This window comes from Pithys albifrons, chromosome 19 (genome assembly GCF_047495875.1).
Source record: "Pithys albifrons albifrons isolate INPA30051 chromosome 19, PitAlb_v1, whole genome shotgun sequence".
NCBI classification, from domain to species: domain Eukaryota; kingdom Metazoa; phylum Chordata; class Aves; order Passeriformes; family Thamnophilidae; genus Pithys; species Pithys albifrons.
Window position 1 is genome coordinate 12277924 of NC_092476.1, and position 21063 is coordinate 12298986.

Here is a 21063-nt window from a genome sequence, read left to right on the forward strand (position 1 = left end):
TTTAACCCTTGACATTTCCATTTTCTAGCCTAAAACAACCTCTCCTCTCTTAGAAAATACATTCAAGGGCTTGTGCTGGATGTGGAAACAAGGCACTAAGGTGATTCGTTACTATAGCTCTGCTCCTTCTGAGGTGAGGGGAAGGGACTTGGACTTACTCGCTGCAGAGGCTCCGTGAGGCTGATGTGTGTGGTCAGTGGTGCAGCCGGCGAGGAGCAGGGACAGCACCGGCAGCGCTGCAGTGCCTGGACGGCACACCGGGCAGTGCCGGGACGGCACACCGGGCAGTGCCAGAACAACACACCGGGCAGTGCCGGGACAGCACACCGGGCAGTGCAGGGACAGCACACCCTGCAGTGCCAGGACAGCACACCGGGCAGTGCCAGGACGGCACACCGGGCAGTGCAGGGACAGCACACCGGGCAGTGCCAGGACGGCACACCGGGCAGTGCCAGGACGGCACACCGGGCAGTGCAGGGACAGCACACCGGGCAGTGCCAGGACGGCACACCGGGCAGTGCCAGGATGGCACACCGGGCAGTGCCGGGACAGCACACTGGGCAGTGCCACGCGGCTCTGCTGCGGCTCCAGGTAGACCACAGGCATTTTCCAATCCCCACCACAAATCAGGAGCAATGAATCCCAGCATAGTTTGTGTTGGAAGGGGCCTTAAAGCTCATCACATTCCACCTCCTGGCATGGGCAGGGACACATTCCACTGTCCCAGGTTGCTCCAAGCCCCATCCAGGCTGGCCTTGGACACTTCCAGGGATGCGGCAGCCACAGCTTCCCTGGGCACCCTGTGCCAGGGCCTGCCCACCCTCAAAAGGAGGAATTTCTTCCTAATATCTCATCTAAATCCAATCTTGAAGTTGAAGCCATTCCCCCTCATCTTGTCCCTCCATCCCTTGTCCCAAGTCCCTCTCCAGTTCTCCTGGAACTCCTTTAGGCTGCACGCGTACAGCCGGGATGCAGCTGCTGCCGGGATGCACCGACCCCGGGAAGCACCGACCTCCGCGATCGCGATAGGGATCGGGATGGGGATCGGGGAGGGGAAGGGCAGGGAATGGAAGGGAAGAGAAGGGAAGGGCAAGGGCGGGGCCGGTGCTGTGTCCCGCCCCGGCCATGGCGGCGCGGCTGTGGCGGCTCTGCAACCTCCTCATGGCCTCCTTCTTCGGGCTGGCGGCCGCCGTGCAGGTGAGGCCGGGGCAGGGCCCCGCTCCGATCGGGCCCGACCCTCCCCTCCTGCGGGGTCTCAGCCGCTCCTCCCGCCGCAGGTGAACGACCCCGACGCGGCGCTGTGGACGGTGAGTTTGGGCCGCCCTTCCCCTCCCTCCGCCCGGGCCGGGCCCGCCGCCGCAGAACTGCCCCCGGCTCCCGGCTGAGAAGCGAGCGAGCGCCGGGAAAACGGTGCCTCTGCTGCAGCGACGGCTGGAACCCGCCCGTGCTCCCAGGACCTGCCTTGTTCCACTTCAGATCTGCACCTGTCCCCGCAGAGCAGCGCTTCCCCACTCCCGTCCCCCTGCCCGGCACCCCCGTCGCCTGTGCCGACTCCTGCTCGGTCGGGGCTGGGGCAGCGCCCCGACCCTGCCGTCCTGTGCGCGGGGATCGTGTGTGTGTGACAGTGTGTGTGTGTGTGTGACTGTGTGTGTGTGTGTGACTGTGTGTGTGTGTGTGTGACTGTGTGTGTGACTCTGTGTGTGTGTGTGTGTGTGTGACTGTGTGTGTGTGTGTGACTGTGTGTGTGTGTGACTGTGTGTGTGACTCTGTGTGTGTGTGTGTGTGTGACTGTGTGTGTGTGTGTGACTCTGTGTGTGTGTGACTGTGTGTGTGACTCTGTGTGTGTGTGTGTGTGACTGTGTGTGTGTGTGTGACTCTGTGTGTGTGTGACTGTGTGTGTGACTCTGTGTGTGTGTGTGTGTGTGACTGTGTGTGTGTGTGACTGTGTGTGTGTGTGACTGTGTGTGTGTGACTGTGTGTGTGACTCTGTGTGACTGTGTGTGTGTGTGTGACTGTGTGTGTGTGACTGTGTGTGTGTGTGTGACTGTGTGTGTGACTCTGTGTGTGTGTGAGACTGTGTGTGTGTGTGTGACTGTGTGTGTGACTGTGTGTGTGTGTGTGTGACTGTGTGTGTGTGTGACTGTGTGTGTGTGTGACTGTGTGTGTGTGACTGTGACTGTGTGTGTGTGACTGTGTGTGTGTGACTGTGTGTGTGTGACTGTGTGTGTGTGACTGTGTGTGTGTGTGTGACTGTGTGTGTGACTGTGTGTGTGTGACTGTGTGTGTGTGACTGTGTCTGTGACTGTGTGTGTGACTGTGTGTGTGTGTGTCTGTGACTGTGTGTGTGACTCTTTGTGACTCTGTGTGTGTGTGTGACTCTGTGTGACTGTGTTTGTGTGTGACTCTGTGACCGTGTGTGTGACTGTCTGTGTGTGTGTCTGTGTGTGTGTGTGTCTGTGTCCATGTCTGTGTCTGTGTGTGTGTGTGTCTGTTTGCGTGTGTCTGTGTGTGTGTCTGTGTGTGTGTGTGTCTGTGTCCATGTCTGTGTCTGTGTGTGTGTGTGTCTGTTTGCGTGTGTCTGTGTGTGTGTCTGTGTGTGTGTCGGAGCTGCTGCGCAGGCACCATCTCTGTGTGACTGTGTGTCTGTGTGTGTGTCGGAGCTGCTGGCCGTGCAGGGCAGGGCAGGGCAGGGCAGGGCAGGGCAGGGCAGGGTGCCACGGCGAGGGCAAACCCCTGTGCCGCCAGAGCCGTCCCTGGGTGTTGGGGTTCGGGGAGGGGCCCTGCAGTGGCTGCTCAGGGCCAGCATTTGGTACCTCAGAAGCTGAGAAACAAGGCTGGGCCTCGGTCGATGGCCCGGGATGGATTTTGGGTGGTGATAGTGAGGACAAACAGTAACAGTGCAGAGGGAGAGGCACCGGGAGCTGCTCTGTGCCTCTGGCAAACTGCTGGGAAGGGGAGAGGGGCTGTTGTGGGTGGGCACTTCTGCTTCCTGACCTTGCTAATTTTTGCTGCAGGGTAGATTTATATGTCATTAACAGGTTGTCTACTTAGTGCCAGCTGCCCTGACACTGCTTGTCAGCATCAACCCTTCAGTAACAGGTACGATACTGGTGTGCAAAGTAGGGCCCGTGCTCAGATTTTGCCCCAGAAAAGTTTTCTGTTTATTTTTAATTGAACCTGATTGAAATCAGGCCATGTGGAAACATGTCCTGCATCTTTGAGGGCAAAAAGTTATGGGACCTGGTTCTACAAAAGCTGGTCATTGGTTTAGTGCTGGTGGCTGAATGTGCTGCAGGCAAAGAGAGGAGCCCTGCAGGAAGTCTGGGATGGGGCTGCCCAGGCACCCCAATTCCAGCCCAAACCCAAGGGGAGCAGAAGCCTGGGAGCGTGCTCTAAGCCTTCCCCTGGTGTTGACCTTAGCACATGAATTAATTTTATTTCCTTGTTGTAAATCTGTGTTTTCACTTATCTACTTCATGCAAGAGCAGCTGAGCTCTGCATAGTCCTGTGAAAGCACTAAAAGTCTTGTTCAGTGCCAGGAATTGCAGCTGCCCCACAGGGCACAGAGGCAGCAGGGGCAATGTCCAAAGGCTGTGTTTCCAAGGGTGTCTACTACAGGGGCAAATGCCAGTTCACACATTCAGAGAATCAGTCAGATCAGATTTGTTTCAGGACTCCAGAACATAGTTAATTTTTTTCTGTATTTTCATTCAGCAGAAATAATTTCAAAATGAGGCCATTTTGTGTACATGGTTTTGTATATTGTACCTGTTCTGGATCAATACTTACTCGGAGTGAATTAAAATCACACTTAATACCAAAATAGGAAACCTTCTGGAGTGCATGCTGTTGTCACAAATGGCACCATTGCAGTCTCTTGGCTTTTGAGTTACCTTAAGCATATGAAGTGGAAGCATTCATAATGCCAGAACCTTTGAGTGTTGGTTGTTTGTAGGTTTGAACATTTCAAGGCAGGTTTATGTGTGTGATAGTTGTAGCTTCAACGTAATGGCATTTGGCTGGGCAATACAATCTGCATGTTAAACTAACAAGTAGATTTTTACTTGTGTGAAGGTCTGTAGAAAATAAAGATTATAATGGCACAACTATTGTATAACTGGAGATTTATGTAAATTCACCAAGGGATATTGGCCATTCAGGTCTGTGGAAGACCCAGATTCTGCCTATGCTGAACTGCAGTAAGTTCAGCCAAAAGGGGAATTGATTACAGCGTTGGGTCGTGCTGAGCTCTTGAATCTTGCAGCTCATCACCTTTAATGCTAGCCTGGAGGGGTCAATGCCCAGAAAAATCTGCTTTTAACTTTAGGGTTTTTTGCTGTTGACATTGCTGAGATGACGGAGAACTGCCAGTGTCATTTCTTAGCTCCCCCTCATGAGCCCCTGGGAATGGACATGGAAAACCAAAAGAACCTGTGGGCCATTCAGATAGTTCACATCATCTGTTTAAAAACATCAGTCCCCAGGCAGAGATGTCATCAGTTTTGCTCATCATCACAGCCAACACACAAGGCAGAGCCCCCTCAGGGAATGTGAGGGCAGATGCTCCACACAGTGGTGTCTGCCAGAGGGCTGGGACTCCCCTGAGCTCTCCTAGGGTCGTGCTGAGCTCCTGGTTTTGGCTGTGAGCACCAGAAAGGCCATTCCTCCTTCTCAGGAGAACTTCCATTGGTAATACACCTTGTGATTTTTTTTCCATGCACGTTGACTGCTGGAGCCTGTTGTTTTCTGCAAAGAATAGGAAAGTTTTCATAGAGATTCTGTTGTCAAGAAGTTGCATTCCTAGAAAAGCAAGCCCCAGGCCCCGGCCCAGTAGTATTTATTCTTCAGAGCACTTTTGAGCAGATCACCCTGGTCATGAAGGTGTTGGCCATAATGACATCATCCTGCCTAAGGTGTGTGTGTTTGCTGGAGGCACCTTTTTGAGCGACCCAGATGCTTTTGGATTTATAGGGTTTACTTCATGCTTCATGGTAGTTGCTGACAGTCTATTTTTCTCCTCAGATAATGGTGTTTGGAGGAGCCTCTGTGACCTTCATTCTGTTGGCTGTGTTGTTGGGATCATTGCCTTGGCTTGCTCTTTGTTTGCTTATGCTCAAGGAAACATTTTTCATGAAGAGGAAGGCAGGTAAACAGTGGGTTTTATTTGCCCCTGCCCAAATCCAGCTTACCAGGCCATCTCCTCCAAGTGTTGCCTTCCAAAACTTTATTTGCTGGGCTGTTGCAGTGAGTGCTGTTGGTCCAAAGGAATCAGACCAAAGAGGAGGGACCACAGTGCTCCAAACTGGTGATTCCCTGGACATGGGGAGAGTGAACAGTCATTGCTTGCCTGACTGTGGCAGGTAGATTTATCTGGGGCAGTTCTGGCTTTCAAAGACCAGAACATAAGAACAGTGAAACAGCTCTGTGCTCTCTTGTTGGGGCTGTAGGAATGGTAATTAATGTTTTAAAAACTCTTGAGGTGATACCACATGCATGTTTATCTGGCACAGGCTGCTGAATCCTCCAAACTGCCAGGGATTGAGGAGGAGGTAGGATTTCTTACCTGAACCTTGGGTGTTGCCTAAAGTAGGTGCTTGTACAATATTGAGGTGAAGCCCTGGCAGCTGTTCATGGTCTGGTAAACTGGGTTGCTGTTTGCTCTATGTTAGAGGAATGTGCTGGAATTTAAGTCTAGCAGTGGAGCAAGAAGTGGAGGCAGGAATTTCTGCAGCTGTTTAGCTGGGTCATGTCTGTAGATTTGTGATGTGAAGCAGTTACTCCTTGTAAATACCTTTATAATTATAATCCTAGTAAAATATATTGAAGTTTTCCAAAGAAGCAGCCACTACTCCACTTGTTTTGGAGGCAAAATTTGTATTCTCTGAATGTATTCTCTGCTTGTATTATTTTCTGATCTGTTTTTCATTTGGCTTTTCAGAGAGTTGTTTGGTCTGGTGATTATTACAATATGGATGAGTCTTTGTCGCAGTTCAGCAAAGTAAGTTTCATTTCCTCCTTTTTTTAATCCATTCCTATGTTCACACTTAGTGACTAGCTCCTTGAAAACACACAGTTGATTTGGCAGCTTGTTCTTCTGTTTCATGTCACCCTCTGAACCTTTCAGATGCCCAAGCAGTAGCAGCTGGTGCTACAGCCTGGAGGATCTTGCACAGATAAAAAGTTAGGGCAGGTGGAAATTTAAGGGTACATGAAACATTTTTTCTGCTCCCCTGCCATACTGGAGACGTCTTCCCTTTGCATGAGACACTGTTTTTATTGCAACTAGTTTTTGTAGCCTGAGTTGTCAGAAAATTTTTTTCTGCTGGCACATTGCCTTTCCAGTGAAGGACTCTGCTGATGCATCCTTAGGAGCCACATTTAAGTGGCCAAAAGCTCCTTGCTGTCTTTCCAGCTGCAGGCAGATGTGAATGTTTCATAGCAATTGTAGCAGTGGCCACAAAGGCCAAGGGCATCCTGGCTTGTACTGGCCATAGCGTGGCAGCAGGACCAGGGCAGGGACTGTCCCTGTGCTGGGACTGCTGAGACACCTCCAGCCCTGGGGGCAGTTCTGGGCCCTTCAGACAAGAGAGACATTGAGGGGTTGGAGCGTGTCCAGGGAAGGGAACAGAGGTGGGGAAGGGTCCAGAGCACCAGCTGCAGCTGAGGAAGCTGGGGAGGCTCAGCCTGGAGAAAAGGAGGCTCAGGGGGCACCTTCTGGCTCTGCAATCCCTGCCACGAGGGGGGAGCCGGGGCGGGTCGGGCTCTGCTCCAGGGCACAGGGACAGGAGGAGAGGGAGCAGCCTCAGGCTGTGCCAGGGGAGGTTAAGGTTGTGTATTAGGAAAAATTCCTTCTCTGGAAGAGTGGTCAGGCATTGGAAAGGGCTGCCTAAGGAGTTACCATCCCTGGAGCTGTTAAAAAACTGGCTGGCACTTCATGATAGGGTTTAGTGGGCATAGTGGTATGTGGTTAGATTTAATGACCCTGGAGATCTTTTCCAGCCGTAACAGTTCCATGATTTGAAATAGCTCTGTTGCACTTGTTCCTGTGCAGGAGGGCCCTGGGAGGAGCTCGTTTGGCCGCTGCAGTTGTGGCCGCGCTCTTCCCCTTTGCGTCATGGCTGTACATCTACGTGAACACAGAGCTGCGAGCGGCTTGGCCAAGGCACTGCAAAACAGTCATTTAACTGCTGGGAGAAAGTCTGGAGTAAATGTTCTGACCATACTTGCCTTTGGTGCTTAATGAAAGCTTATTGTCAGTTTGACAGGACCCAGGAATGCCTGGCTGCTTCCAGCAGTGCCATGTGAGACTGGTAAAAAGTTGAGGAACACTGTCAAATCTGAGTGGGGAATTTTTCTGTGGAAACTGTTCAGCTGGCTGCTTCCTAAATTTACAAAGCTCTGTTGATCTAATGTGTTCCAATGGTATATTCAAGATATTCTGGCATCCCTGGATCATTCTCCAACCACCTGGTACTTTGGGAAATCTACTGTTCTGTAACATAAGGGACAATTAAAGAAAACAGTTTCAATAAATGACTATTCACAGCCATAGAACTTCCAAATATCTCCCTGGATAATCCATTTGAGATTAACTGAGAAATTGAGCAGTCTATATTTCTATTCATATGCTAAAATGATATGTAGAATTTATCTGGAAAATTATTTTTGCTATTATCTTTAATTGAATATCACTAATTTTACAGAGTAATAAACACTATTTTTCTAAAGAATACTCAACAAAAACCTCTGTATCATTTATGCTTCAGGATATGTGTACTTGAGTCTACCACCAGCAGATATGAGCACTGTCACAACTCTGTTCACTGGATTTTTCCTGGAAAGCAGGACACATGCAGCAGCTCAGCAGCAGGAGGCATGTCCCACTGCTCATCCTGAAGAAGGAAGCACAGGTGGATACACTGGACACATGAGCTGGCTGGGACAGAGCCAGGACAGGTCCAGGTGCAGCACAGCAACACCTTTAGACCCATGTCAGAGCTTCTTTGCTTAGCTCTGCTGCAGATCACAGCTGTGCACACACAGGTTCCCTGCTTGTGTATCTGCACCATTCCCTGCTGTAGCACAGATGGTCTCCATTCTCCTTAGGCTTAGCCTCTTCTGGGGATTCCTCTAGTCTTTTAAAGCAGTGTTGGAAGACTGCATTAGGCTACAGGGTGGATGTATTCTGCCAGACATGAGACATTACTGCCTGTTCACAGAAAATAAACACGGTGCAATGGGCTGGGCAGGTACAACTCTGCACGCTTTAATGCTCACACAGTAACAGTGGGTAGTTTTTTTGACAGAATCCATTATATGGTTTGCATCTTTTCACAATAACAATCCAGTCTGGATTGGATGTTTCAAGTCAACATTCAGTATATTTATTTCAAGTACTGGCCTTTCCCTATTCTTCACAAAGAAACTGGGTCTGTTTCTTTATAGAAACATAATTTCTAAAATTCTGTGTCCAAGAGAAAAATGCCTGAGCTAAAGCAATAAGGATCAGCTGTGCACCTTTCTGCAAGCAAACAGTAAGCTGAATGCACTGGTTTTACATGAGTCCTTCCTTAAGAGCAATCTGTCTGGCATTTCAGAAATGCATAACTCTGTCTGCAATTCTGCCCCTTCCCTTTAGTATCAGTTTATCTTCATAGACATACATTGTGCCAAAAGCATTGCTTTCTGGGGGCGTTTCAACCACCCCCTCCAAAGTCAGGTGATGAACTCCATGGGAGTCCAGGCAATAGGCGCCATCGTGCAGGTGCCCCGCGAGGACACAGACCACACACCGGTGCGAGTGGATGACTGCCAGGGCAGCCTCGTAATTCCAAGCCAGGCAAACCCCGTTGGAAGCATAGGGATGAATGGGCAGGTGACCTGCAGGCAGGAGGGAAAGAAAGAGGAGAGTTAAAGTGTAGCAAAATGTGCCTCATTGCGGGGAAGCTCAGCCATTCAATTGTGTGCAGAAAGCTGCCCCCGGGGTTGCTGTTCTGCTGCTTCACAGGTTACCTCACGGGAGCTACAAAGCTGCTACATGTTTCCTCAACTCACACTAGCTAGTAAGCTTTTTCTGGCATATATTCCCATGGGAATATATACCCCCTTCAAATAGATGGGTTGGACCTAGGTGATCTTTAAGGGCCCTTCCAAGCAAGCCATTCTGTGATTTTATTATTTATCCCCCATATATCCACTTACCCATAACTATAACTTTTTCTTGGTTTTCATCAGAGAACTTGAGGACATCACTGAACCAGTCCAGCTGGGCTTGGCTAAATCCTCCATTAAACGCTACAAAATGAGGTTCGTTGAGCCCTGCAATGAAGAAGGAGGTTAGGCACAGGTGCATCCACCTCCCACGGTTCCTCTATTTGCCTTATGTAAATCTGCTTTACAATAGATGGTTTACTATGAGAGTTTTTTCTTGCATTTCTTGGATCAAAACTCCAGCCTCCTTGGACAATCAGGAAGAGTATTTGTTGGTTTTCAGGAATTTTGGTCACACTGCATGCACAGCGTTTTCACCCTTGAGTATCCCCCCCCAGCATGGGATATGGTGGGCACAACTCGGTGCTCTGCAACAGCCACTTCTCCAACAGCTGCCTGGTGTTGTAACACTGCAGCGCACAGAACACAGCACTGATCCAGCCCACGGGGATGGGGGAGCATCGCCTGTGCCCGACCAGGGCCGCGCTGGCCGCAGGGAGCAGGAGGAGGGTACGGGCAGCACTGGGGCAGCTGCCTGGCCCCTGGCTCAGCGCTGCCAGCGCCGGGAGCTGCGTCCGTGCTCGGGGCAGCGCAGCCTCGGCCGCCCAGCTGGGGGTACCTGCGGGGTTGTTGAGGTCCTCGTTGTGGTTCTTGTCCCGCAGCAGCCGCAGGGCCTCCTCGCGCAGGGCACTGCCGGGCTCCCTGCCCAGCGGGCTCAGGTCGTAGGCGTCGAGCACGACGAGGCGGAGCCCCGCGGCCGGGCTGCAGTGATAGGCGTGGCACAGCGGGTCGGGGGGCCCGGCCGAGCCCCCCGCGGGGCGGCTGCGCAGCCCGGACCGCGCCAGCTGCACCCGGCTGAAGTTGTAGAGCTCGTGGTTGCCCCAGGCGTGGTGCACCGGCACCGGCAGCACCGCCAGCGCCTCCAGCACCCGCCGCAGGGCGGCCTCGGCCTCGGCCTCGCCGCGCCGCGCGTTCAGCCCGTCGATGCTGTCGCCCAGCTGCAGCACGAAGCCGACCGGCGGCCTCTCGGCGGCCCACTCCCGCACGGCGTCCCGCAGCAGGCGCAGGCTGTGCCGGTAGTAGCGCCGCCGGGTGCCGCCGAAGTCGTGCCCGTCCTCCGCGTCCGCGAACTGGATGTCGGCGATGACCCCGAAGGCGACGCGCGGCGCCGGCTGCATGGCGGCCGGGCCGGAAGGGGCGGTGCGGGCAGCGCCTCAGCATGGCGGCGGCGGGGCTGGGGCTGGGGCTGGGGCTGGGGCGGTTGCTCGGGGCCGGGCCGGGCCGGGCTGGGCTCGGGGGGCTCTGCGGGGCCGGGCCGGGCCGGGCCGGGCTCGGGGGTCTCTGCGGGGCCGGGCCGGGCCGGGCCGGGCTTGGGGGGCTCTGCGGGGCCAGGCTGTGCCCGCTGCCCGCCGTGCTACCCGCGCCCCACAGCCGGCCCTTGTCGCAGCTGCCGCCGGGCAGCGGCCGCCGGGCGGGCGGCCAGAGGCGGGTGAGTGAGTGAGGGAGGGATGGAGGGAGCGGGGATGGAGCGGGCCCGCCCTGCCCGCCGCGCTGACCCCTGTCCCGCAGCTCGTGTCCTGGCGGTCCCTGGCGGCCACGGCCGTGCTCGGCGGGGCCCTGCTGGGCGCCATGAAGGTGCTGAAGCGCCGCAAGGAGCAGGGTGAGTGCGGGCCGAGGGAGCCGCCGCGTTTCGCGCTCAGACGAAGCATTTCTTATTTTCAGACGAAGTATTTTTCGTAGTCAGATGATGTGGGTTTTTTTTGTTTGCGGGTGTATTTTATGCGCTTGGGCATTGCAGCTTTGCACAGGGCTGCTTCGTGCCTGTGTGTATGGAACTGCCTTAGGAAATTCTGAATAGTTACAAAGAATTCGATTCGCGTTTAGCAGCTGTTAGGTTGGAATAGGTGTGTTTGGCCGAGCGTGCTGTGCAGCGCAGACACGGGCAGGGTGTGTGGGCACGGTGGGTCCCTCTGTGCTGCCCCTGAGCTTTGCCCTCTCCTGCAGGAGTGCCCACACTTTCCCTTCCCAGGGGTTTGCTGTTGGAAGCAGAGATGTTACAGCTCTTAGGGTATGATCAGTTTGCAAAGGATGCTGATTTTTCTCTTTCACACCAGGCCAGGTATCTCTCTGTCTCCTTTTTTTCCCCTTTCTCTTTAAACAAAAAGCAATTGGATAACAATGAAAAATATCATGTTCCTGGGAATTAGTGATATAGTTGGTTGTGTCCAAAAGGAATGCTCTCTGGAAGCTCTGTGCGTGCTGGGTTTCCACATGACAGGCGTTGGTGGATCTTGAGCCGGCAGTGCCCTCCCTGTGCCCCGGCGTGGTGCCTGACTCAGCTGGGAAGCAGCAGGGCTTGTGGCAGGATGTGTTTGATCCCCTCTTGTGTGTGTTTGTTCCCATTCTGTGTTTGCAGAGCTGGAGAAGGAACGGAACCGAGGCATTGGGAAGCCGCTGCTGGGAGGGCCCTTCTCACTTGTGAGCCACGAGGGACAGCCCAGGAGCAGCCAGGACTACCTTGGCCAGTGGGTGCTGATCTACTTTGGCTTCACTCACTGCCCTGACGTCTGTCCTGATGAACTGGAGAAAATGATTGCAGTGGTAGATGAAATTGGTATGGGAATTCAGGGAATTCGGTTGGTGTAGTAGTGGCCCTGTTTATGGGAGGGTCAGGTTTATTCTGTCAAATTGTCACAAATGGTAATGACTGATGATCTTTTTTAAAAAACGCTGTTGGCTGATTTCAGTAATTAAATTAATTGTGAAGGGATCTATAGATCAATTTGCCTGTCACTAGAGTCTGATGTGACAGCACTGATCTTTCCGAAACAGGGAACTTGGGCATAAAATATGAGCGTGGCAGCTTACAGGGAATGCATTGCATTGTATTTTTGCCAAGAAGAGACTGTGAGGTGTGTTAGGACTTTTCTCCCTCTATTTTCTTCATCCTGAGAACAAATCTCTGTGAGGGGACTCTCCTGAAGTGGTGGCTGTTCTGTGAAGTGGAGGGAGGGGGAAGGCTGTGTGTTAGGTGTTTTCTCAGCCTGCAGGCCTTGAAGAATTATGGAGTAGGGTTAATAGTAACCCAGCAAGTGGGAAAGGGGGCCAAAGCAAAGGAAATACAGTGAAAGCTTTGGCTGGAACATGAGGGAAGGAGTCGGAATTTTGTCTTCACGTTTCCTTCTGCTCCAGCCTCCTGGCACACTTTCCTTGTGTGAGCCACTGTGTTCCCACACGTGCAGCACACTGAGGTGTCCTCTGCAGCACAGCCAGTCTCTCATCTCCTGAGCAGGGCAGGGGCTTGGGCTGGGGGGGCTGGAAGCTCCAAGCACAGACACTGAGCATTGCTTCTCATTGCATTTGCTTCATTCCCAAATTACATAGATTGAACTGCACAAAATGGCCTTTTTTTAGTCACTTAGCATGGGCTTGAATTGACGTTACTTGGCTGTGAGCTGTTTGAAGGGAGTTGAGAAATTATTTCTGGTTTTGTAAAATAAGTAATTATGGTTAATGTCACAGATGGAATTCCATCTTTGCCTAATCTGACCCCACTGTTCATCACCATCGATCCTGAGCGGGACAACCAGGAAGCCGTTGCCAGATACGTTAAAGGTATTGCTGCTTTCAGCCCCTGTGTCTCGTAGCATGTAATGCAGAGTGCTGGAAAGGAGCCTCTGGAAGGGATTTTCACTCAAATATGTAAATGTCTTGTTTCTATCCAGAATTTTCTCCGAAGCTAATTGGGTTGACTGGTACCAGGGCACAGATTGACCAAGTGGCTAAAGCTTACCGTGTGTACTACAGCGAAGGCCCCAAGGACGAGGACAATGACTACATAGTAAGTCAAAGTAGGGCCTTTGTCTACTGAAAGGCTGTGGGTAAGAGCAGCATATCCATTTTTAAATCAGCTGTTGGGTCTGTGCTGAAGTCCCACATGACAGAGCTCTTGTTGCACTGATCTGTATAAACTGTTTGAGAGGTCTCAATCAGAACCAAAGTGCCTTCTCAGAACCTCTCTGAAGTGTGTTCTAAACACGTCCCAGCCCAGGCCTGCAGACAGTAGCCCAGGAACTGGCAAGTCTGGCAGTAAGTCAGACTTCTCTCTGATCTGTAATAGTATTTCACTGGCTGCTTTCCTGTGTGCTCCAAAGTGAAAATGTAACTGGGAAATTAAGGCAATAGGAAGAGGGAGAAATGAGAATTAAGTGTGAGTAACAACTCATTCCCTGCCAAAATGACTCCAAGGAGTGGGGTCTTCCTGGCAAGAGACTTGGATATCTGCCTGCAAATACTCTGGGGATCCTCTTCCTGTGACCGACCTGCAGGAGAGAGCATGTTAATTAATGCTAAATTAAGTGGGAATAAAATACGTGAAGTGATAGAATGGGAATGAGGAAAATGAGGTTTAAGTGAGGCTGAACTGGGCAGTCAAAATCTTACTCCCTGAAAGTGACAGGACTGATTTTAGGGCTCTGAGCTGCTGTCAAGGCTTCCCTGCCTTGCCATGGCTGGGAGAGTAAAGCAGTACTGGTGATAGGATGAGTGAGCATATGCATTGCATGATCTTCAACTTGGTTAAAAGAACTAAGGACATCAAAAGAAACTAAAAACAGGTTCAAAGGGAAAGGTCATGGTTCTTGTTGCAGTGGGCATGTGAGGAGTGGAATTCCTTGCTACAGATGCAAATTGTGGAAGTTTATGGGAGTCCACAGGGGGATTTGTTCTTAGTCTTTGGAAGAAACAATTTGTTGAGGGTTATGACATGCACGAAATCTTGCCTAGGTCAGGAAGTCTGTGAGCTGAAAATGTTTGGAAACTGGTAGGGAATAGAGGCAGAAACCCTTTTTTGGTGCTGGTTTTATACTGTTCTTTCAAATGACTGTTGTTGGCCACTATTTGAGGTGGGATGCTGAGGCAGATTGGGTTTGGTCTAATCCAGTATTGTTGATTCCTAATCTGTTTTAAAAAAATCTGGTTTAAAACCACCTGACTCCTGTAAATAAATTATCTGAAAAGATTAGAGCACATGAGCTGCACATGATCTCAGGGAATCACTGGTGATGTGCACTGCTCTACATCACTAAAAAGGCTGTGAGGTGGGAGATCAAGAACTTAGTTTTGCTTGAAGTGGCAACTGGAAAGATACAGAAGTCTGTGACTAAGATATACTGTGTTTGAATGAGGAAACTGAACACCAATGTAAAACAATCTGAAATACATGAAAAGATACTGCCTAAGACCAGATTTTTAGAAGGGAGCTGGTGGGGTTGCAGTAATAGGTTATAGGAACAGGATTGGCAAAGGATTCCTGCTCAGGAGAGGAAAAGCACTCCACAGAACCTGACATTAAATGAGTGAACTGAAGTTGAGATGATGGAAAGAGGCTGGAAAAGTTGAAGGAGTGCTGCTCCTTAGGAAGGGATGTGGATTCTAATGAAGCACACTTGGACCTGGATCCTGGCATGGCTGTGAAAGGGACAGTTCAGGGGTTTAGCCAAGGAAAATAACTCCATGGATGACAGAAGCTTGGCGGGAGGCTGGAGGGTGACACTGGACATAGCAGAAGGGATTCAGGATCCAGGAGGGGACCACTGCTCTGTGTTAGGATTGTGAGTCTGAGGGGAGGGAAGGGAGGCAAAGAAGAAAGGCCAGTGAATTGGGAGCAGGAGAGCAGCCTGGGAGCCCCAGATGTGGTGCCAAGGAGGAACAGGGTACTTGCATCCCCTCAGGATCCATCGCAGGCTCTTGGGCTGGGGAGGCAGCGAGCCCTGTGTGCTCAGGGCAGGGAGGGTAGGGGACACAGGACTCAGGAACAGAGTGGAAACAGGATAGCACCAACTGCAGGCCTGGGAGGGAGAGCTGGAGGCTGCTCATGTGCCTACCTGAGACAAATCCAGTTAAGTTCTACTCTGTCGGTTGTTCCAGTAAGATTTTTCTCCCATTATGTCTTGCCTGGACTTGTGTTCCCAGTTGGAGATGGAGTCTGATATCTGTGCAGTAGTGGGATCTATTTCCTCTGCCGTGGGGTGGAGACGAGGAACAAAGTCACTAAAGCCTTTGCTTGTTTTGACTTGAAAAGAGAATTAAGATGAGCATTTATTTATACTCAAATTATAAATAATTTCTAAACACCTATTTGAAATTTTTCAAGTATTGCTTGAATATTATGAGTTCCTATTTAATAATCTCCATTCTATAATTCTTAGTACTAAAATATCCAATTTACTTGTTTTATTCTGGGATTTACAAGGTTGCATTGAAACTCAAATCATGATCTTTAGGGCATGCAGTGGGAACAGTGCAGGCTTCAGGCAGGCACAGCTTGAAAAACTCTCTTTTGCACCCAAACTGCATCCATTCTGACTATTTAATTTCCACAGCCCAGGATGTTTTGAGCAGGCAACCTGATTTTTAAATTTTTTTAATGATAGTTTCCAATTGAAAGGTCTAAATTGTGATTCAGCTTGCTTAAGAAAAATTGTCTCCTACAACTTGATTTTGTGATCTTACCTTGAAAATTTGAAACTGTAGTAAAATATCTGAATTAAACCCACTTCAGTAAAATGATAAGAATCATTATTTCAGTGGAAGAAATGCCATTAAGTTGAATGTATCCTTTTAGCTTGTGGTCCTGGAAATGTTCCTGTGATTTCTCATTTCAAACACGGCTGAACTCTGTGCACAGATGTGTTTCAGTCCCCAGCAATTGCAGGTTCATGGCCTCCATCACGTGTCTTTGCTGACAGAAGTGTCACAATTGGGTGCAGACAGTCCTTGCAGTGGCATTTAAATAAATGTGCAGTGGAGTTAATGAGGGCACTTGGTGTGTTCAGCTGCACCAGAGGAGACTGAGGGGAGACTTCAGTGCAGGTCCAACTTCCTGGGCAGGGGCAGAGGAGGGGCAGGCCCTGAGCTCTGCTCTGTGGGGACCAGGGACAGCACCCAGGGAATGGCTGGAGCTGTGCCAGGGCAGGGTCAGGTTGGATCTCGGGGAAAGGCTCTTCCCCCAGAGGGTGGTGGGCACTGCCCAGGCTCCCCAGGGCAGTGGGCACAGCCCCAAGGCTGCCAGAGCTGCAGGAGTGTTTGGATGATGCTCTGGGGCTCAGGGGGTGACTCTTGGGGCTGGGCCTGTGCAGGGCTGAGGGTTGGACTGGATGGTCCTCGTGGGTCCCTCCCAGCTCAGCATATTCTGTAATTATGATATAAATGCAATGGGCATACCCAGATGTGCATTTGTGAGTTTTTCTGAGGGGCCGCCAGGGGGTGTTCCCGCCCCACTTTTCCCTGTATCCTGCGGCCGCCACTCCTGCATCTCAGTGAGGTGCTGGATCCCACTGTTTGCCCTGACAGTGAGCTTGGTGCTATGAAGTACCCCTGTTTATATTACATTTGCATCCTGTTACCAGCAGGAGCTTGAATACCTTGTGGGTGTCATAGAACATCATGATAAGTAGAGGGAAACGGGGAAGGTGAGGGGGAAAACCACCATCCTTCAGTTTTGCAGGATAGGGCCCCCAGCTTAGACAAGACTTGTCTGCTGGAAGTATTTCCACACCTTCTGAGTGTGCAATGAGTTTTCACTGTTTATTTTCTTGGGTCAAACTAGCAGAGGTCACTGAGGTTATCACAGGATCATGGAATATGCTGAGCTGGAAGGGGCTCACAAGGATCAGCAAGTCCAACTCCTGGCCCTGCACAGGCACCCCAACAATCATGTGTCTGAGATAAGAGAAGCAGTGATGCCTTGTGTTGCTTTAGCTTCCTGGGGAGAAGTTTGCAGATGCCAAAGACTGAACCAAACACTGTTCATGCTGACAGATGTGCAGGATGTTCCAATAAATAAAGGGTGGCTACAAAGTAGATGGAAGATCCCTTCTTTCAGGGAGTCATGTGATAAAAGACAAGGTGTAATGGGTACAAGTGACTTCTGGGGAGACTCCAGTTGGATAGAAGAGGAAAAATGTTCACAATGAGAAAAATTAGCCATTAGAATAATTTTCCCAGGGAAGTGCTGGTTTTCTCAATGTTGAATACATTTAAAGTTTGACTGGACAGGATCCTGGGCCATTTTGTCCAGATCATATATTTTCCAAGGGAAGTTGGACCAGTTGATCCATGAGGACCCTTCTGACCTGGTGTGTGTGATTCTGTGATCTCTCTTACCAAGCTGTGTTATGCTCCCTTGCAGGTGGATCACACAATAATAATGTACCTCCTCGGGCCTGATGGGGACTTTGTGGACTATTATGGCCAGAACAAGAAGAGTGCTGAGATTTCAGCTTCTATTGCTGCACACATGAGAAAATACAGATCCTAAAACACAACGTCTTTAAAGATTGCTGTGAACATCATCTGTGGGTTTGGCTGGGATTGTGCACTGGAATTAAAGCAGAAGCACACAAATGTAACATCCTGTCACAACATGCCTCTTTTCCTTCAAACAAGAAGGGCAGTTATGCTTCTGCAAATTACCACTACCAAAAATCTCTACAGAGCCTTCCTCATGGATATTATTTTCAGCAAGACCTGGAGTGCCAAATGAAATTTGGGACCTCTCTGAAACATTAATGGGAGCAAAAGACATGTGGTAAAAACATGTATATCACTGGTAAAATAAACTGGTGTCTCCTGGCAAGACATCAGCAAAGGACAGTCACTGCAGGAGGATTGCTTGATGGAAAGCCACAGGGCCATGGTGATCTCAGAGGAGCTTTGCCTTCTGGTTTTTCTGCACTGTTTTGCCTTCTGGGAGAGGCAGTTGCACTGGGACAAGCAGGAGAGGCTGAAGAGTGCTCCTTCATCCAGGTTAAGCAGGTGAAGAGCAGAAAGTCGCCGGCAGCTCCTGCACATGGGACCAGCCCTGTGGGGTGCCTGATCTCTTTGTCTGAATGCAGAAATGAAATGGGGTGATTTTTCCAGGTGAACACTGTTCACTTATAAGGAAAAGAGAAATGAATTGCAAATAGGTTTTTCTTGTGGTGTAAATGATGGTGTGCATAGTTGCTCTGATTGTGCTGGGCAGGAAGGGGGGAGTGAAGCTGTGTCCATTCACAGGGCTGACAATCAGTTGGGTTTTATGCAGTGCAGCATTTGAAAATAAAGATTGCTTTGTACAGGCAATACATATTTTCCTTTCCTTAGTTAGGTTTCACTAGAATATCATCAGAACTTTGCATGGTGTTCCAGATTCATATTCTTGCTCTGCTTTCCCTCTTTTTAGAAAACAGTATTTATTTCTAGTTGTGCACACCAGAAGCTGAATGTGCTTTTTTAAGGCAGCTGAACCCCAGAGAAAGGCCCACAGGAGACAAACCAGAAGAGTTCTTTGTGTGTGTCCCAGAGTGTCTGAGACTGAACACAAGTGTTTCTGCAGGTAGCACTGGTGTTCCCCTGAGTGTGGGAGTTAGAAGAGAATGTTCCTGTCTGAGGGAAGGTCCGAAGTCTATGGAATACTTCTGTCTTTCCAAAATTGTGAAAAACAGTAAACTTCACCTGTTCTAGGGCAGTTTTAAACCACATCAACTGCCCTGTACTGTGGTGCCTCCTGAGGATGGTAAGGTTACTGTGACAGAGCATGTCTCACACTGAATTCTTCTGATAGAGCTCTCTCTCTGAAGGAAGGTTCCTGAAGTTCCAAGATACTGTTGTTTTTTTTTTTATTTTGCCTCTCAAATAATATATAGTTTAGAGAACGGGTTATTTTTCTCTTTCAAAGCAAGAATTTTTTGTATCTGTTTACAGTGGGAGTGTTAAAAAGTGTGCTAGTAGAATTAACCTCAACAGCTGAAAAGGAAATTAGGGTTTTTTCCTTCTTTGTGATGGGTTGATTGCAGTAGGCAATTCGAGTGGTTCCAAAGGAAGTTTCACACTGTGCCAAGTCCAATCTGCTATCAATGGTATTAGTGTCTGTCTGTGAGAAGTGGTACCCTGGCAATAATGATTGTATTTTTACAGAGGATTTTCATTGTTTCAGAAGAGCCTTTCCTTGCCATTTTTTCCCCCACAATCCTGGAGGTAATTAATTTTCAAAGCTTCCCTTAGAGGGCTGACTTTTGGCACCTCTTGTCTCTATATTTCCTTGTGCAAGTGGCTGCTTATTTTGAAACAATGTAGGCCATGGTTTGATCTGCTGCTGATAGTACTTGGGAAGCTGGGCTGGAGTCCTCTGGACCTCCACCAGAGTAGAGCAAAGGGACAGAAACCCCTCCCTCGACCTTCTGGCCAAGCTTCCCTTGATGCACCCTAGGATATGGTTGGCTTTCTGGCTGCCAGTGCACATTGGTAGGTGTAGCATCTCAGGTAGGAATGTTGAGCTTCCTGTCAACCAGTGTGCATCAAATACTGATGTGGGAGATGTGGTGGGAATGGGACCAAGAAATGGAGCAGCTAATCTGAGATGACACTTTGTTTGCCTCTTTAAAAGAGGTACTTCTGTTGATTATTCCTGAGCACTTAAGATGCCCTTTAGCGAAAAGATTATTTTCAATACTGTAGTTTGACTCTTTAGGGACTGGAAAGACTCATAATAGTTGTTTTTCAGTCATCTCTGTCTTCTAAAAGGAATGGGAACAGACTATTCCAAAGCTAAAGGTCCAGAGTGTTAATGGTAAGGCTAAGGGAGAGAGAGGGTATATTTATTTAAAAGCCATTTTACGGAACTGATCGCTCAGTAGAGGAGTGGTTTGAGTTTGAGGTAAGGTAGCCAGTTCCAGGCACAGGGCATGGCCTGGGGTCCTGTCTCTTGTGGCAGGGTGGGGATCTCCCTCAGCAGCTGGTACTGACGTGCCAGCATTGCCTTTGTGCCATGTGGGGATTTCTCCCCTGGGCTGCTGGTGGTTTGCATGTCATGGAAACACAAAGGGGCACCTGCAGGTTCTGCAGCAGGAGGGGTCTAAAGGGAAGAGGTTTAGCTGATGGAAAGGAGACATTAATGCAAAAATGTCAGCAGATGGACTGCTCAGCATAGTGGTCTGCTGTAGGTTCTGGTCAGTTGTTACTGGCAACAGGAAAGAAATAGTGAAAATTGACTGTAGTTCCTGAAGGATTGCTGGATAATGGTAAATTGCTGTTAAACAGCTACTGCCCCTCTTGTATCTGCAACAAGAACTGGCTCTCTAATGAAGTCAGTCCTGAAAATGCTCCTTTTTCTGTTGTGTGACTCCATGTGACATCTCTCATGCATTTTCACATACATTGGGTCTCTTTAATGCGCAGCACCATCAGGTCTGTATTTATTCAACCCCTTGGGAGTTGTTTGTGGAGACTTCAGGGCCAAGTCCCTGCCCCACCTCTTACCATCTGGTGGCTGTGCTCTGCACAGTAACCTTTGCCTGCCCTTCTCGAGGTCTCTGCTTGTATTTTAGATGTTGCAGCAGTGTGTTAGTTCCAAATACCTTATTCAACACAGAGTCTGTGTAAAATCAGAATTGTATGAAGCTGTGATAAGTAAAAATAAAACACATTAGCCCAAAGCACCTCCTCGGAAGACAGAATTGGTGTTACAGATGAGCCAAGTTAAAGCAGGATTTGGACAAGGCGAGCCCCTGTACTGAGGCTTTGCAAACTCAGCTAGTGGGCTGCAGTCTGGGAAGGGTCACCCCATCTACACTGATTTCCCTAAAGCTCACTTACAGCTGAATCCTGCTACAGATTCAAGTGCAGGGTTCCTGTCTTCTCTCAAATGTTTTGGCAGAAGTGTTGTCATTGACCTTGTTTTTCTGTGCCCCGAAAGGCAGAGCCAGCTGCCCCAGGAAGCTCATGGCAGACTGGGGTTGTGTGGAAAAAGCCCAGAGAGATGTAGGACAGAGGGACGTGTCCCTTGCCTCCTGACAGTGGGAGCAACTCATGTCC

At 49.8% G+C, this 21063-nt stretch overlaps 3 protein-coding genes across 9 annotated transcripts; 2 read left to right on the plus strand and 1 right to left on the minus strand.

The window, feature by feature from the left end:
* The first annotated feature begins 1114 nt into the window (after positions 1 to 1114).
* TMEM220 (transmembrane protein 220) lies at positions 1115 to 9322 on the plus strand. Of its 6 annotated transcripts, none has more exons than XR_011699375.1 (7): positions 1115 to 1197; positions 1278 to 1307; positions 3039 to 3099; positions 5023 to 5146; positions 5939 to 5998; positions 7767 to 7962; positions 9235 to 9322. XR_011699375.1 is itself a non-coding variant. In XM_071573315.1 (7 exons), exons 1-6 carry the CDS (start codon positions 1126 to 1128, stop codon positions 7894 to 7896), a joined length of 477 nt encoding a protein of 158 aa, XP_071429416.1. In that variant the 5' UTR covers positions 1115 to 1125; the 3' UTR covers positions 7897 to 7910; positions 9235 to 9322. The 6 variants fall into 6 exon arrangements, 5 of the variants coding, with proteins under 5 accessions (XP_071429416.1, XP_071429414.1, XP_071429413.1 ...); XM_071573315.1 differs by having other exon boundaries at positions 7767 to 7910; XM_071573313.1 differs by lacking the exons at positions 7767 to 7962; positions 9235 to 9322 and adding an exon at positions 7258 to 7732.
* ADPRM (ADP-ribose/CDP-alcohol diphosphatase, manganese dependent) lies at positions 8251 to 10413 on the minus strand. Its single transcript, XM_071573317.1, has 3 exons — positions 9830 to 10413; positions 9202 to 9318; positions 8251 to 8880 (listed from the first exon to the last, which is right to left on the minus strand). Exons 1-3 carry the CDS (start codon positions 10386 to 10388, stop codon positions 8594 to 8596), a joined length of 963 nt encoding a protein of 320 aa, XP_071429418.1. The 5' UTR covers positions 10389 to 10413; the 3' UTR covers positions 8251 to 8593.
* On the plus strand, positions 10002 to 20655 carry SCO1 (synthesis of cytochrome C oxidase 1). Of its 2 annotated transcripts, none has more exons than XM_071573310.1 (6): positions 10002 to 10410; positions 10780 to 10870; positions 11627 to 11824; positions 12733 to 12825; positions 12936 to 13051; positions 17402 to 20655. In XM_071573310.1, the coding sequence occupies exons 1-6, from the start codon at positions 10345 to 10347 to the stop codon at positions 17528 to 17530; spliced, it is 693 nt and encodes a 230-aa protein (XP_071429411.1). In that variant the 5' UTR covers positions 10002 to 10344; the 3' UTR covers positions 17531 to 20655. The 2 variants fall into 2 exon arrangements, with proteins under 2 accessions (XP_071429411.1, XP_071429412.1); XM_071573311.1 differs by lacking the exon at positions 10002 to 10410 and adding an exon at positions 10458 to 10699 and having other exon boundaries at positions 17402 to 20654.
* Positions 20656 to 21063: the final 408 nt, after the last annotated feature.